At 37.3% G+C, this 16384-nt stretch overlaps 1 protein-coding gene across 2 annotated transcripts in view; it reads left to right on the forward strand.

Annotated features, from left to right (window-relative positions):
* The window catches only part of BTBD9 (BTB domain containing 9), a 516152-nt gene that overhangs the window by 390633 nt on the left and 109135 nt on the right, over positions 1–16384 (forward strand). For both annotated transcript variants that reach the window (XM_078155391.1, XM_020999576.2), the window contains one exon: positions 11658–11765. In XM_078155391.1, the coding sequence (XP_078011517.1) occupies positions 11658–11765 (108 nt within the window). The remainder of the gene's footprint in view (positions 1–11657; positions 11766–16384) is intronic.

Genomic DNA, 16384 nt, shown 5'->3' on the forward strand with positions numbered 1-16384 from the left:
GGGACAAAACAAGTACACAAGGAACCGTATTCCAAAGCAGGCTGTCGTAAGTGTAATAACAGAGGTACAAAGAAATATTGTGGAGTTTTGGAGAAAGAAGGGGTGATGTGTGGATGAATCCCATACTCCCAACTGCCTGCTGGATATATTTTACACAACTCAAACTCAGTATCTCCAAAGCTGAACTGACCGTATTTCCCCCAAACCAATCCTACTTTAAAATTTCCCTATTTCTATTGGAAGTGCTAATCAATGAGACATTTGTTAAGCACCTACTGTGTGCTGGAAACTGTGCTTGGTACTGGGGAAAGAAAGACAAAAGCAAAACAATCCATGTCTTCAAGGACCTTAGATTCTTAATCAAGGAGACAATGTATATATAAGTAGATAATTTCATACAAAACAAAGAAAGCAGATATAAAGTAACCCTGGAAAGACAGACATTAAGGATCTGGGGGTGGGGGATGGGGTGGAGAAGAAAGGGTCAGAAAAGGCCTCTTGCCTTACACGGTATTTCAGTCTTAAGAAAACTAGAAAACCAGGCATGTGAAGAGGGAGGGAAAGTATCCCAGGCGTGGAGGACAGCCTGTGCAAAGATACCAGATTAAGAAGTGGGAGGCCATGTGTGAAGAAGGAATAACATGCATGTCAGAAGGCTAACAGGGTAGGAGAGGGTCGAGTTTTTAATTGTTTAAATGCCAATGAGAATAGTTTATATTTGATTCTAGAGGTAATAGAGGCCAGCGGAGTTTATTGAGTAGGGGATTGACGTGGTCAGTCAGGTTCACAACCTCAGCATCATCTTGATTCTTCCATATGCCACACCTCGATATCAGATCTTATTGATTCTACTTCCACAACATCTCTTGAATCCATCAACTTCCAATTCTACCCCGCTTCAGGTTTTCATTACTTCTTGCCTGGTTTATTGCATTAGCTTCCTCAGTGATCTCCCTGCTTCCATTGTCTCCCCTTTCCAACACGTCCTCCACACTGCTACCAAGTTGGTGTTCTGTGTCACTCCTATACTTAGAAATCTTAAGTGGCTTCTTTTACCTCTAGGATAGAATACAAAATCCTCAGCCTGGAAATTAAGGCCTTCTACAATATGACTTATACTTCCCTACCATTTAAATGTTATTACATATTAAGTATTATTATATTACCCTTCTTCACATAGCCATCATTCCAGTCAAACTGACCTGGCTGTACTTGACCTTTGCATTTCCACCTCCATACCTTTTTATAGGTGATCTTTCATGTTCCTCACCTCTGCCTTATAGTACAACTCAAAGAGTTCCCTCTTAAAAGAGCCCTTACCTGATCCTTGTCAGTAGTGTTGTTTTCTCTTCAGATTATTTTGTGGTAGTCTATTTTTATTTACTTATCTTTGTACATATTGGATCACACAAACACATAGAATGTAGGCTCCTTAAAGGTACAGATTGTTTCATTTTTATTTGTGTATTTCTAATATACAATGGCTTGCCTATAGTGAGCTTTTAATTATTTGTTGACTTTAACTGAATAAATTCAGAGGAGATCAAGAAAACCTTGATGGATAAGGTACAACTTGAGGTAGATTTTGAAATATGTCTAGAAATTCAATAGAGATTCAAGAGAGGAATTTAAAGTGGAGAGAACATTGCCCAAAAGGTATAAAACTGTGCATACTCTTTGACCTAGCAGGTCTGTATCCCAAATAGATCATACAAATGGGAAGAGGATGCAGATGTACAAAAATATATATAGCAGCTCTTTTTGTGGTGGCAAAGAATTGGAAGTTGAGGGGATGCCCATCAGTTGCAATGCAATGGAATACTATTGTGCTATGAGAAATGATGAACAGGCAGACTTCAGAAAAACCTGGAAAGACTCGTATGGACTGATGCTGAGTGAAGTGAACAGAATCAGGAAAACATTGTACATAGTAACAGCAACACTGTGCAGTGACTAACTGATAGACTTACCTCTTTTTCTCAATGCAAGGATCTAAGACAACTCCAAAAGACTCATGATAGAAAATGCTCTCCACATCTAGAATAAGAACTGTGGAGTACGAAGGCAGATCAAAGCATACCATTTGCTCTCCTTTTTTTTTGTTTGTTTCTTTTTTCTCATGGTTCTTCCCGTTAATTCTAATTCTTCTTTCCAACATGACCAATATGAAAATGTGTTTAATACAGATGTATATGTAGAGCCTATATTAGATTGCACACTGTCTTGTAGTAGGGGTAGGGGAGAGAGCTGGAGAAAATTTGGAACTCAAAATCTTATGGAAATAAATCTTGAAAACTAAAAATTAATTAATTAGCCAATGGTTTAAATAAATAAATAAATAAAGTGGAGGGAAAAGCACGTAGAAATAAGGCCCTTTTTGCCACTTTGTCAGCATTTGGTGAGATCAACAAGTCTGTCATCAAGTATATGTCAATCACTATGCCTAGGTTCTAGGAATACAGATGGAATGAATAAAACAATTCCTAATTCACAAAGATCTTACATTCTAATGAATGAAATGAAACAGAAAATGAAATTCAAAAGTTTTGAGGGGCTTCATCAATAAATGTTTTATAGAAGCTTGGGGTCAAAGGTTTATAATGATTTTAACTGAAGCTAAAAATAGAAGCTGACTGGATTTAATAGAAGATTGGTGTAGGTCATAAGCATAAACCCAATATTCTTTGTAGTTGATAATCAGTCAGCTAATTTCACCTACATGTAGAGACCATTAACAGCAAAGTCAGTTGTGCTTTAAGCTCACCCACAGAGGTTCCAATAAACTAACTTAAGTCCAGAGACTTAGTGGAATGCATTTTCTTTTATTCTTTTAAAAAAAAATGCCAATTCAGTGGTGAAGCAGTCGTTGTTCAAAATCTGGCACAGAGTTAATCCCTTAAGAAAAGGATAAAAAATCCCATTCAGCACAACATAGTTTGTCATCGCATGCATAATGCAGACTTTCCAATTAGAATGCCACAATTTGGAAACTTTCTTCACAGACTGATGAGAGAGCAATTATTTTAAAGGAGGGAAAATTCAGTCCACTGGGTTTGCCTCCAGTCACTTCTGACTCAAGCAACGAAGACAAGAGTTTTGAAAACATATTTTCTATTGAATTTTATATCAAAACAACAGCAAGGAGAGCAATTAGTTGCTGTAAACTGAACCCCTGGTAATCAATGGTATGCATCCACCCAGAGCATTTATGTAAGATGTAAGCAAAATCACATCTGCTAATCAATTTTAAAAAACCTAACACTTCACTGCTTCTAAAGGAAACTCTACAGTGAAAGCAAAGGAAGATAGAAAAAACATTTAATATCATTGGTCATTTTATACGATGCTCATTAGATAGGGTGGATTGTGGCAGTAGTTCAAGCCAGCCAGCTTCCTTTATTCAGTACCTTTTAAAAGAGCAGTTCCAATTTGTGTTTGCATGTGCATGACATATAAGTTAAAGGATTCTTGCATTGTCATCTATAGCACAACCATATCATATTCAGAGGAGGCCAGGGGAGAAGGGCTTGTTAGTTTTTAGTTTTGGGGTTTGGGTTTTGTTTTTTTTAATTTGTTTTTGCAGGTAAATTCTCTGGCTAAGCCATCCCAGCCATATCAGAAGACACAACTGCCTCAGCACCACTGCAATTATAAGAGCTATAGGAATAGATTTTCCTGGTAGGGAGAGAAGTTAAGGGAGTTGTTTGTGTGTTTTTTCAGTTATCTCTTAATAGAACAAAATCCCCAGTGGGGGAAGAAAGAGTAGGGTGCATTATTTTTCTCTTAGTGTTCTTAAGTTGTGCTTTCTGTTGAGTTGCATTAGCCTAAAGTATAATCAGCACTATTCTGTTTCTACATTTCAGGCAGTATGTGACTCCAATAGTATGTATACAGATCTAAATTTAAAAATACTGAGAGGAAAGATTCCCTTTTATCTTCAATTTTAGTCTCACAAGGTTTGCTAATAGAATTAGGAAGAAAAGGGGCACTGGAAAAAAGTGCTGGTCATACCACCTTTATTCAAATCACTTCCAACTTTGTGACCTTGGGCAAGTTGCTTAAGGTTGCTGGGCCTCAATTTCCTCATCTGTAAAGTGACATTGTTGAACTAAATGGCCTCAAAGGTCACTTCCAACTCTAAATCTGTTGCTCTTAATACTCTTTGGAGAGGTTGAGGCTCATAGACACATTTACCTGAAGTCTCTACAAATATTCAAGACCTGATGAGATCACAGTAGTGATGTTATGTGTTATAATATAGATAAGCATGCTGGCATGCTAGAAAACTTAATGACTTGCTGGAAACTCCACCATGGTGTCCTCGACTTCTCACTTCTCATTCCAATCCTTTTTCACTATTCACACGGCTACCACCTTCCTTCAGGTTCTCATTGCCTCTCTTCTGTACTGTTCTAATGACCTCTTATGGCATTTCCCTGCTTCAAGGCTCTCCCCATAAGCTGCCAACTCCCTACTCAATGAACTCCCTATAACCTCTAGGATATAATGTAAGCTTCTTTTGATTCCTAAAGCCCTTTACAACCTAGCTTCCCTGCCTGGAATGCATTCCCTGCTCACTTCTGCCTGTTAGATTATCTATCTTACTTCTTCAAGATTCAGCTTGTAAATCTATAAGCCTTTCCTGATCCCCTCCTCAACTGCTAGTACCCTGCCTCCCAAAACTACCTCCTGTTTGTGTGCGTGCGCGCGCGCGTGTGTGTGTGTGTGTGTGTACATACTGCTTTCCCTTAAAAACAATTTGAACTCCTTGATAGCAGAGAATGTTTTGTCTTGTGTCCTTGGTGCCTGTCACATAATTATTCCATCAATTGGAGGCCTTTAAGCTTAAAAAAATAAATTTGAACAAAATAATAATAATATTGTTGGAGTATGCAAGTGTTCTTAGGTTATGATACACACATTTAAAATTTTTATTTCTAAAGTATATTCATTACTGAAAGACCTTTAATGGAAGGTTTAAATTACTGACATCAAGATTTTAAATCATATAATAAAAAATAAATAAATAAACTTCATTCTCCAAAACCTTCATACCAGTCCTTAAAGCATTTCTGAGTTTGAGTAAGTTTTACCATTTGGATGATGGAGTAGAAACCTCTTTAGCCAATTCATAATTATCCGTGGTGATAGAATTCTGAAAGATCCTGGATATTGAAAACCGTAAATAATTGAAAATCTCGTTTTTACAGATAGCTTCAACGTGTCTCCAGTAATGCTAATAAGAAGCAAAACTGGCTCTTATCTTTTCCAATTTTTTGATCCCCTCTAGTAAAAATGCTCATTTTAGTCAATAGCATTTATTGAATGCCTTGTGTATACAGTACAATTCAACAATCCTTTATTCAGTGCCTGATCTGTTAGATACCTTAGGATGGTAATATAAATGAGAACTGATTTCTAACTTACAGGAGCTTACTGGGATGTGAGGATAAATATCTTTTTTAATTAGACTTTTGATCTTATCTAGGTCGTGAGTTCTCTTGAGTAAAATCTGTACTTTCTGTACAACTTAGAGTCTTAGAGAGTTGCCTGGGGCTCTGAGTGACAATAACCATTGATTGATTTTAATCAGATGAATGATGTGATCATATTTGTGCATAAGAAACCTTGCTCAGATTCTTGCAGCTAGTGTGTTTCAAAAATGGGCGTTGAACCCAGGTTCCTGACTGTAAGGCCAGCTCTCTGTGTATCACACCACATCATCTCTGCTGGGAGAAATAATACATGTATACCAACAATATAAGAGAGTCACAATCAAAGTGTTGTGAGAATTGAGGATCAGAAGATAATAGATGAGGATCAGAAAAGAGAATTTAGCATTTGAAATTAAAGTATGAATTGAAGTTCAACAAATTGAGAGTCAATTGTGAGCACAGAAAACATCAAGAATAAAGGCACAGAGATATGAAAGTATAGGATTTTTTCAGCAGGTGATGAATAGTTCATTTTGACTGGAACATAGTATGTATAAGTTAAAGCTGATTAAGTGCGTTGGAGGCAAATTATGCAGGACTTGTAGTACTTGGCTGAGTACTTTCAACTTAATTCAGTAGGCAGTAGCCATTGAATGAATTTAAGCAGATGATGAGGGACATGATCAGATCTATGCATAAGGAAGATTAATCTAGCAGCTGATGGATTAGTCAGAGGTGACAGTGGGGAGAGAGGTGATGAGGAGATTATTGTAAAGTCTGGGGGACTATTAATAGAACTGTTCTACTAAGGTAATGAGGGCCTGAGCTACGATTGTGGCAGTAGAAATGGAAAGGAGGGGATAGATGAGAAAGAGAATGCCAAATAGGACTCATTAAAAGTCCACATCAGCCTTGTTGATATGAATAGAGAGTGGGATCACTGATCAGTTAAAAAATATAACTTACTTGATGAAAGACAATATGGCTTCTGTATGGCAGAAGCATATTTTATTAATTTATTAGAGTTCTTTCAGGGGAAAGTGTTCATATGGATAAAGGAGAAACAGTAAGTGTAACTTATTTAAACTTGCCAAAAGATTTTTGCCTAGTTCTACCCCAACTTTAAAAAATCGAATCACCTTGGGTTTAAGAAGAGTATTGTATATTAAAGAGAGAACTGACTTAGGGACAAGGAGTGAAGTATTCTTTTTATACATAGTGAGATGCCTAGGAATCAGTATGAGAATAGAATTTAGATCTAACGGATTGGTAAATTGCATGGACAATTGTGCACAATAAAGTCTTAAAATTTATAGTTGGCATTGTCTTAATAGAGAAATTTTACATATATTCTTAAAAGCTGGCAAAGGAAGTAGGGAGTAGAGTGAAGTAGAAGAGTGGGAAAGTATTTTCATTGTGGGCTAAAATTCCATTAAAATAATTAGCAAAAAATAATCCAAATCACTATATTTCTAGATTAATAAGTTCCAAAAAGTAATAGTTATGACTCAAGAAAGGAGCCTGAGAGTCATTGCAGACTTTTCCCTGAAGACAGTCTAACACATTGATATGACCAACAAAGGTTAACATGGTGTTGGCGTTAGCCACATCAGCACTTAGCTGCTTTCCTCACATCTTGCTCAGGTTCTTGCAGTGTGTGCATGCGTGTGTGTGTGTGTGTGTGTGTGTGTGTGTGTGTGTGTGTGAGAGAGAGAGAGAGAGAGAGAGAGAGAGAGAGAGAGAGAGAAAGATTGAGCTTGAACCCAAGTCTTTCTTACTCCAAGTCTGACTCTCTATGCACCACACCATATCATCTCTACTGGAAGGAATAATACATGTATACACAAACAACTATTATAATGAAAGGAGCACAAGTTCATAAGAGAGGTACAAGCAAAGTGTCATGAGAATTGAGCATCAGAAGGTACTTTGACTAGAGAAGCACCCCCTAGTACTGAGACCCCTCCAGCCATCCCTTTGATTAGAGACGTTGGGAGGTGGCTATCTGTGAGCTCTTCCCTGATCCTTTTCCATTTAAGAATGGTGCCAGGGAATTCTTGTCATTTGCTACCCAGCTACATTCCTAGACTCCATCATCTCCAGAAACTCATCATTCTGCAAAATGAAATGAACTCAGAAACTCACATCTCCTCAGATTTTTCCCACTCAGGCTGTATGACTTCATCATGCTCTCGAGTGCCCTTAACCTCCTTTCTTCTACTACCACCATCCAGACATCCCTATCTTATACCTTTCTTTGTATCCTCAGCACTTAGCACAGTGCCTGGTGCACAGTAGGTGCTTTACAAATATTCATTGACTTCTGACTCTGGTATGCAGTATATCATATTCAGTAACAAATTCAGTACACACCTACTATGTACCAGGTACTGTGCTAAGCACTGGGGATGCAAATAAGAAAAAGAAGGAGTCCCTGTCCCCTAGGAGCTTACAATCTAATGGGGGAAACAACACACAAAAGGAAATTGAAAAACTTTGTGCAAAAACAGCAGCAAACATGATCCTAGCTTTGTACAAAATGATGGGGTGTCCGTGTTTGGGATACAGTATGCTGTTCTGATTGCTACAGACCAACAAAGATAATGATTCCAGAATATTAGCATAAGGAAATATTCCTTAAAGTTGGAGAGAAATTAGGTTTGAGGTAAATAAATAAAAGGAAATAACACCATACTCAGTGTCTTCAAGACTTGAGGATTTCCTTAATCTAAGACTGAAATTTTCATTTTAATTTTAGACTAGACCTGTCTAGTTTCACTGGCATAAGCAATATTATATACAATAAGGAAATTCCCTCTACCAGTGCATATCAGGACCTTATCTACAGCTTAAGGTTATAGAGGTTAGGACATTGAAAGTTTATGTGCCTTTTTCAAGGTCACACAACCATTATATGTCAGAAGCAGCCTGCACCCAGGTATGACTCCAGGGCCTGCTCTCAACCACACCATGGCTTCATCTCATAGGCTAAGAATAAGTAGCATCAAATAAGTTCATACATTCACACCATTTTTGATCTGGAAGAAATCATCTAATCTAAAGCTTTGCTTAGAATGGAAAGGACAATAATTAGCAATAGAGAGAAGAACAGGAGAGGTACCACAATATTTTGTTGTTCAATCATTCAAGTCCTGTCTAACATCATGACTCCATATGGAGTTTAATTGGCAGAGATAAATTAGGGTGGTTTACTACTTCCTTCTCCAGTGGATTAAGGCAAAGCTGAAGTTAAGTGACTTGCCCAGGGCCACATAGCTAGTAAGTGTCTGAGGCTAGATTTGAACTCAGATCTTCCTGACTCCAGGCCCAGCAGTGTACCTACTCTACCTACTAAACTGCCTCCATAATACTGGAGAAGGGCAAATTTTCAAAAAAAAAAAAGGAAGAACATAGTCTGCAAACTATATGCCAACAAGCTTGACATCTATTTCTGGAAAAATTCTAGAACATAATAAATTGATAGTTGGTAAACATCTGGAAAGGAAAGAGCTGATTACAATGAGCTGGCCTGGCTTTATTAAAAGCAAGTCTTGAGAGACTAACCTCTTTTCCTTTTTTGACAGAATTGTAAAACTAATAGATGAAGGTAATGATGTAGATATAACTTAATGCAATGGATTCAGAACTAGTTGGATAGCCAGAATCAAAAAGTAGTTATTCATGGCTTAATGTCTTAATGTAGGAGGTCTCAAGTGGAATACTGCAAGGATCACTGTTTGGCCCTATGCTGTTTATCATCTCTATCAGTGCCTCTATGATATACTCCTCAGATTTGCAGATAACACCTATTTGGTAGGGAAAGCTAACTGAGTGGATAACAAAATTGGAATACAGAAGGATCCTGGGCTAGAGCTTGAGCTGAATCTAAATAAGATGAAATTCAACAAAGATAGAGGCTAGTCTTGCATTTGGGTAAACAAAAATAATCAGCTTCTTAAGTATAACTTAGGGAAGGCCTAAAGATAGCAGTTGTTCTGAAAAAGATCTGGAGGTTTTGATGGACTTCAAGCTAAAAGGGGCAGGGCTTCTAAGAATAAGGAGCTGAGGTCCTGCTGCATCCTATACCCTCATCAGACCTCATCTGTAGTGTTGTATTAAGTTCTGAGGGCCTTGGCTTAAAAGGGATATTGGTAATCTGGAGAACAAAGGAAAGCAGTTAGGGTGATGAAGGGCTTTGAGTCCATGTCATATGAAAATTGGTTGAAAAATCTGGGCATGTTTCACTTGGAGAAGAGAAAACTCAAGGAAGAGATGATCACTGTCTTCATGTTTGTAGGATGTCATGTGAAGACATGTTCTGTTTGACCTCAGAGGTCAAAACCATGAGCAACCTGTGGAGGTTATGAAGACACAGATTTAGGTTCAGTATCAGAAAATTACCTGATAATTCCAGCTTTGGAAAAGCAGAATGAGAAGATTAAAGGGGCTAGGGCTCCAACCACTGTGATATTTGTAAAGATTGAAGACAAAAGAAGAGACAGCAGAGGTTGAGATGGATAGGTAGTGTCATGGAAACAATAAACATGAACTTGCTCAGTCTTCAAGAGAGAGAGTAGAAGATAGCGGGTCTGGTGTGCTGGGGCCCATATGGTCACAAAGAGTCAGACATAACTAAATGACTGAACAAAAAGTCCTTTAATGGATGATTTGGACTAGATGGTTGCTGAGGTACTTCCAACTCTGAAATTCTTGTGATGCTGTAATTTACAGAAAAGGAAGTTGTAACCAGAGAAGGAAACTGATTTGCCAACGAAGTTCATGTCACTATTTAGTGGCGTAACCAAGACTAAAAAAATAGAACTTAGGTCTTCTGACTCTTGGGGCAGTTCCTTTTCTATTACAGATTGATGATGGGCTATTAAGGAAAAACAGCATGAGAGTGATGGCAAGAACCACCCTGCTTTTGAATAGGACATGTTCTTTGGCAAATGTCAGATTCAGAGTGCTAGTTTGGATAGAAATGTCAGATCCAGAACGTGCTTTGTATGGATTATAGGTCTTACCCTGAACAGTAGTCTTAATGTTCTTTATCTGTGGAGGAAAAGCTAAAATTTTTGTATAATCAGCTTCCAAATAAACATATTTGATATCTTTTTTTTAAACCAGAGATTCTGTGTTTGGGACCATGTATGCAAAGACTTACCAAAGATTCAAGTTTTACCTAAACTTGAATCTTTGGTAAGCCTTTGCATACTTTATGGATGAAAAATATTTGGGAAGACCATGGTAAAAATCATCCTAAATGTCACAAAATAGAGGGCAAGAGCCTCTGATGACCAGTATTGTTGTTGTTGTTTATCCCTAGGATCACTTAAATTTTCTACCCTGAGTATTTGGAATGAAGGCCTAAGAGTCACTAGGGGCAGTCAGGTCTGATTTCATCCATATATTCAGCTCCTTTACCACCTAGGGATGAGAGATTCAAAAAGCAGAACTGTGAGACACCTGAGAATAAGGCATTCCCTCTATTCTTGGAGTAACATTTTTGCCTCCGTAGATTGTTATAGGGTTAACAGTTACTGCTGAGACCCATTTTCTCACACTGAATCACCTCCATTCCTTCTTTATACTTTTTTTTTGGGGGGGGGGCTGCCCTTCCTTTTCCCCTTGCTATTTATTCTCTAGGTGTCTTATCCTGATAGTGTTATAGGGAAGAATGGGTCTCTGTAAATGTGGCTGTTCTCCATGACTAAAGCCTCTTGCAGCAATCAGATGAGGAAGACCCTGGTTTCATGAACATCTTCCTGACCACCTCTGTATTTAAAAAAAAAATCTTATTGACAATTTATGTTTTTATACCATAGGCATTTCCCAGTAACCCTCACCCCCCTGCCTTAGATCTCTTCTTTATCCCTTCTTCTTTTTTTTATTTAAAAAAAATTAGCTAAGCAAAACCAGTTGACAAAATAACCATTTCTAGAAGCCTGTAGAACATGCTACATCTGTAGATTGCCACCTCTGTACAGAGAGGAGGGAAGTATATTTCATCAACTACTCATTACATCTGATTTTTGAGGTCTCTTAGTGTTTGGCTGTTGGTTTTTGTTTGTTTGTTTTGTTTTGTTTTTAGTTACATTTTTGTAGTTGTGTCTGTTCTCATAGTTCTGCTTTCTTCACTCTGCCTCCGTTCACATTAGTCTTCTACTTTCCCTCTATTCTGATAGTGTCTTAATGTCTAATAATGCTCTCCTCTCTGTTCAGGTTATTACTTTGGGATTGTGATGATCGAAGCTACAGCTACTACATTGAAGTTTCCACCAATCAACAGCAGTGGACCATGGTAGCAGACAAAACTAAACTGCCCTGCAAGTAAGTTATATTCTTACAGGAATTCATCCAAAAGAAAAACACAGTCTCTTCTGTGTACTTAGGCACTTCCAATTAGTAAACATTATTAGAATTAACAAATTAAAAAAGAAGATGACACAACTAGTCCGTCTTTCCCTGGCTAAATATTTGTTTGATTTTATTAAGTCTGTTTTCTTTTTAGAAGAATTTGCTATAATGGTGCTTACCCTTATGGGGCTAATTCTAGGACCTTGCTGTACTCTCATATTGATCCCTAGCTTAGTGAAGATCTTTACTATCTTTAATTGTTCACATCATCTCTGTGCTTATTTAGGGCCTGTGTCACCTTCTAAACCACAAAGATACCCTGTAACTTAAGAGGTCCCTAGGAGATACCAACAGGCCTATAGAAAGCTAAAGAAACTAAATAGAGACATTCAATACCCATGACATCAGGGTTCCTCTTGCTGATTAAAGTTGAACTTCTTATTATATACAAAGGTAATTGGAATGATTCTAGTAGGTTTTGAATGGCCCAGGATCTGCTGCTTTAGAAAAATTTCCCACATATTTGCTGAATTGGCATAGTTCTCTGGGAGGCTTTGGCTCCCTGTTTATGAAACTGGATTTTGCAAAGTACTAGGTGCAGAATTCACCTAGAAGCAACCCCCAAAAGCTTATGAACATATGTGTATGTACATGTATGTACATGTAGATCCATCCATAGTGATTTAGACAGCTTTTGTCACTTAAGTAATTATATGTAAATATCAACAAACTGCTTTGGAAAAGTGGCTTTAGACCCTAGGAGTTCTTAACCTGGGGTTTTTTAACTTGTTTGGGCTTTTTTTTTTAACATGTAAATAAGTATTTTTCAATATAATTGCTTTCTTTTGTAATCCTATGTGTTTTATGCATTTAAAAACTTGATTCTAAGAAGGGATCCTTAAGCTTTACCTGTTTGCTGAAGAGGTCCATGTCTCAAAAAAAGTTAAGAATCCCTGCCCTGAAAAGTCAACTCCACCTAAGCATTCGGAAGGAAATTTACTTTTTGTGTTACTGAAGGTTTAATTTTATTAAGAGCATAGGTTTTCCAGAGAAAGAACTATGGAGTCTGAAGGCAGATGGAAGCATACTATTTGTTCTCCTTTCCCTTTGTTTTGTTTTATTGTTTCATTCTCGTGGTTCCTCCCATTAGTTCTAATTGTTCTTTACATCATGACTAATGGGAAAATATGCTTAATATGAATGTATGAGCCTATATTAGATTGCATGCTGTTTTGGGAAGGGGAAGAAGAGGGGAAGAAAATTTAAAACTCAAAATCTTATGGACACGAATGTTGAAAACTAAAAATAAGTAGATTAAATATCAAGGGAAAAAAAGCACATAGGTTTTGTTTTCTGTGGGGAGGGATTCCCATTCAGTAAGCATTTAAGGACCTACACATTGAAGGGAGAGATCACTTCAATTTTCAGGGATCAGGGGCCACTTCATAGGGAAAAAGTGATACCTAAACTGGGCCTTGCAGGAAAGAAAGCATTAGAATAGTTTTATTAGATCAGAGATGAGATATTACCAGGGGTGGAGGTTGTGGGGACAGGGAGAAGATGGGTGGGTTCCAGTCATGTGGGATATTATGATCGCAGAGGTGTAAGAGAACAGCGTAAATCTGAGTATGGCAAGGTGTCCAGTTTGGATGAAAGCATTTCCGTAGAGCAAGGCTTAAAATTCTACCACCAGTTAGCCTCCCATTTTCTTAGTTACATTTCTTATTTTACAAAACAGTATTATAGCCCCACAGTTATAGCTTAAGGACATCTGGTCGCTATTCCCTAGAAGTATGTGTCTGCGGTCTTTGCACAGGTATATACTAGATTGTAAACTCTTCAGGGGCAGGGATCTGATCTTATCTTTTTATCTCCCTGTTACAGGACTCTGCATATTATTTGAGTTCAGTAAGGGTTTGTATACTAAGAGTATATAATGTTTTTGCATTTGATTTAAATGATTTTGTTTTTATTTCTTGATTTGGAAAGCAGTTCATTTATTAGATTGCCTGGTAGTAGTTCTGCATTAAGTTGTCGTCATCTTTTTTTCATCTTCATTTTTCCCTTCCCTTACTTGGTAGCTTTGAATAATTTATATGTTTTTAACTTTTTGTTCTTTAGCACTTAGATGCTACAGCAATAAGTGGTTTACAAATTAATAAATAAATAATACATTAGAAGAACAAGAGTAATAACAGAAAAGCAACTGGCTATTAACACACTAAAAATCAATGGAACTGGAGCATATCATTTTGTGATTATAGGCATAACCTGAATTTATCATGCTGTTCATTTTCTAGTTAGTTCCTGAGAAATGTGGTGGAAGATATATAGATGATAATAGAAGAAAGTTTTTATATTTTAACAAAGATACCCTAGAGCAGACTTCAAGAGATCTACTGATTAGCTTTGAAAATTATAGTCTGTCCTTTATTGAAAATAAAATACATGAGTTGTGCTTTAAATGGAATTTTATAGGCTCTCAAAAGACCATCCTGTCAATCCCCTTGCCTCTCCAAAGTATTGCACCTAGCAGGGTTCAGGCAAAAGGTTTTCTTCTAGATTCTCCCAAATAAATCATGGGTAACCCTCTGAAGCCTTAAACTGAATACAGTACCCTCATCGACGTACAAGTGTGGTGGGAAGTGCAGGTTACAGTATGCCAGTATTCTAGAGCAGTACCATACGCTGAATATTTAGCTTTCAGTCCCCCTGGGACATACCCTTTTCCTCAACCTCTTTTTTCTTCCACTATTGTTGTTGTTTTCATTGTTTTCTTCCTTTTCTTTTTTGTTGTTGGTATGTATCCAGGGCTTCTTAAACTTTTTCTGCTCTGGAGCCCTGCCCACTTCTTAAACTGTGGGTCACGACCCCACATAGGGTCATATGTTTAAGCAGCACTGAATTCTAGACAGTTTTTCATTTTTCTGCCAAAGTATACTTCTCAACACTTGGCAATATTCATCTGTTTAATTTTTGACCATTTCTTTAGTTTGTCTTGGTCACAGTAAATTCTGTCTTCCATGATGTTAGTGATCTTATGAGTCCAAAACTTGAACACTATACAAAGTTTTTAGTTAAAGATAATAAGAACCTAAAATTCAATGTTAATTGTAATTTTTAAAGTTATGGAATCTAAGTCTATTGTCTGGACCACTGGACCACGTTATTTGCTTTTAGACTCCTTCAAATTTTCCTCCAAAACCAAACCTAATTATTTCAGTCTGCTAAGTTCATCATCCAAACTGCTCTGGTGAAAAGGTTCTGTAGCTCTTGATTTTGTTGTTGATTTGTTAAAGATATTTGGTTGTTGATTAAAGACAATTCTAAATTAAACTAAACTCTAAATTAAAAGGATTTTGTTATTGATTTTTAAAAAGACATTTGTCCTTGCCATTATTTGAGGAGTACATACTGACTGAGTGGCATTATTTACATGCCATCTATAGTAAACGAGAAAAATTAAAGAAGTGTTCAGTTGATCCAGGAGCTTATTGGTATCCTTAACTACCTCTCCCATGTGCTGTAGTCACCCACCAGCCAGCCATTAATGGTGAAAGCACAGGTTGTTTCATTAGAGTAGGCACTCAAATGATATTCTCCATATACCCGTTGTCTTCAGACTCCTGAGAGCCAGATTATAGTTGTGAGATTATCCCCTCTTTTTTTTCCCCACAAACCTTTGCTTCTGTGTTTTTGTTTAATATTGGGCTTATAAACCTGCCTGATTTAATGAATCACACTTTTTCTTGGAGGTATCACCTGTTCCGTTGTCTGTTTCTAAAGCATCCTAATTTTAGAAAGGCTTCCTAAGAAGGGAAGGTATAGCTAGTTTACCTGCCATTTGGAAAAGACTTCAAAGATGGTGTCTTGAAGATGACTACATTCTAAAACCATCCCACACAGCTAAGATCTTTCTTCTGAAATGTTGTTCAGTCTGTTTTGGGTGGGCCTGACATTCCTCTCTGGTATCCAGGGATCTGAAACTTGAGCACTATCTTTCTTTGGGATTTCAGAACAAGGAGTCAATTTTCATGTTTTAAACGCTGCAGGGGCTGAGAACAGGGGGATAAATTAAGGGTGGAGAGTTACAGCCTCAGTAAATTCCTTCAAAGTGCAGCAATATTGAAAAAGGGGACATTTAAACCTAAACAATTTACTTTGCCTGCAATTTTCTACATCTTCTTTCTTTGCCATTCTCAGCTATAAGGCTGAGAAAGCCTTGTTCTTCCCAACTCCATTTCTTAGACTGTTTGATCCTCAGAATAACTTAAGATCTTAAAAAAAAAAGAAAAAAGGGAAAAAAAAGAATAACTAAAGTCTTCCATTTGTAACATGAGGTCATTGCTGAGAATGTGTTTGGGAGCCTGGCAAGTAAAATGGAAAAGCAGTGGTTCATTTTGCCTGGTGATGTTTAAAGAGAGATTTTAATGGAACAGGGATCTTTAACATTGACATTTTACCTCATTGCCCAGAGTTCCTTTTCAGTGATATTTTAATCTTCAGAGTAAGATTGTGGCGTTGTAATGCCAAATACCATACTGAAGAATCATTTTCTCTTCAGAACCTGTAGTAAAAGGCAGTGCAGGCTC

Source organism: Phascolarctos cinereus, unplaced genomic scaffold (genome assembly GCF_003287225.1).
Source record: "Phascolarctos cinereus isolate Bilbo 61053 unplaced genomic scaffold, phaCin_HiC Scaffold_5;HRSCAF=322, whole genome shotgun sequence".
Lineage (NCBI taxonomy): Eukaryota > Metazoa > Chordata > Mammalia > Diprotodontia > Phascolarctidae > Phascolarctos > Phascolarctos cinereus.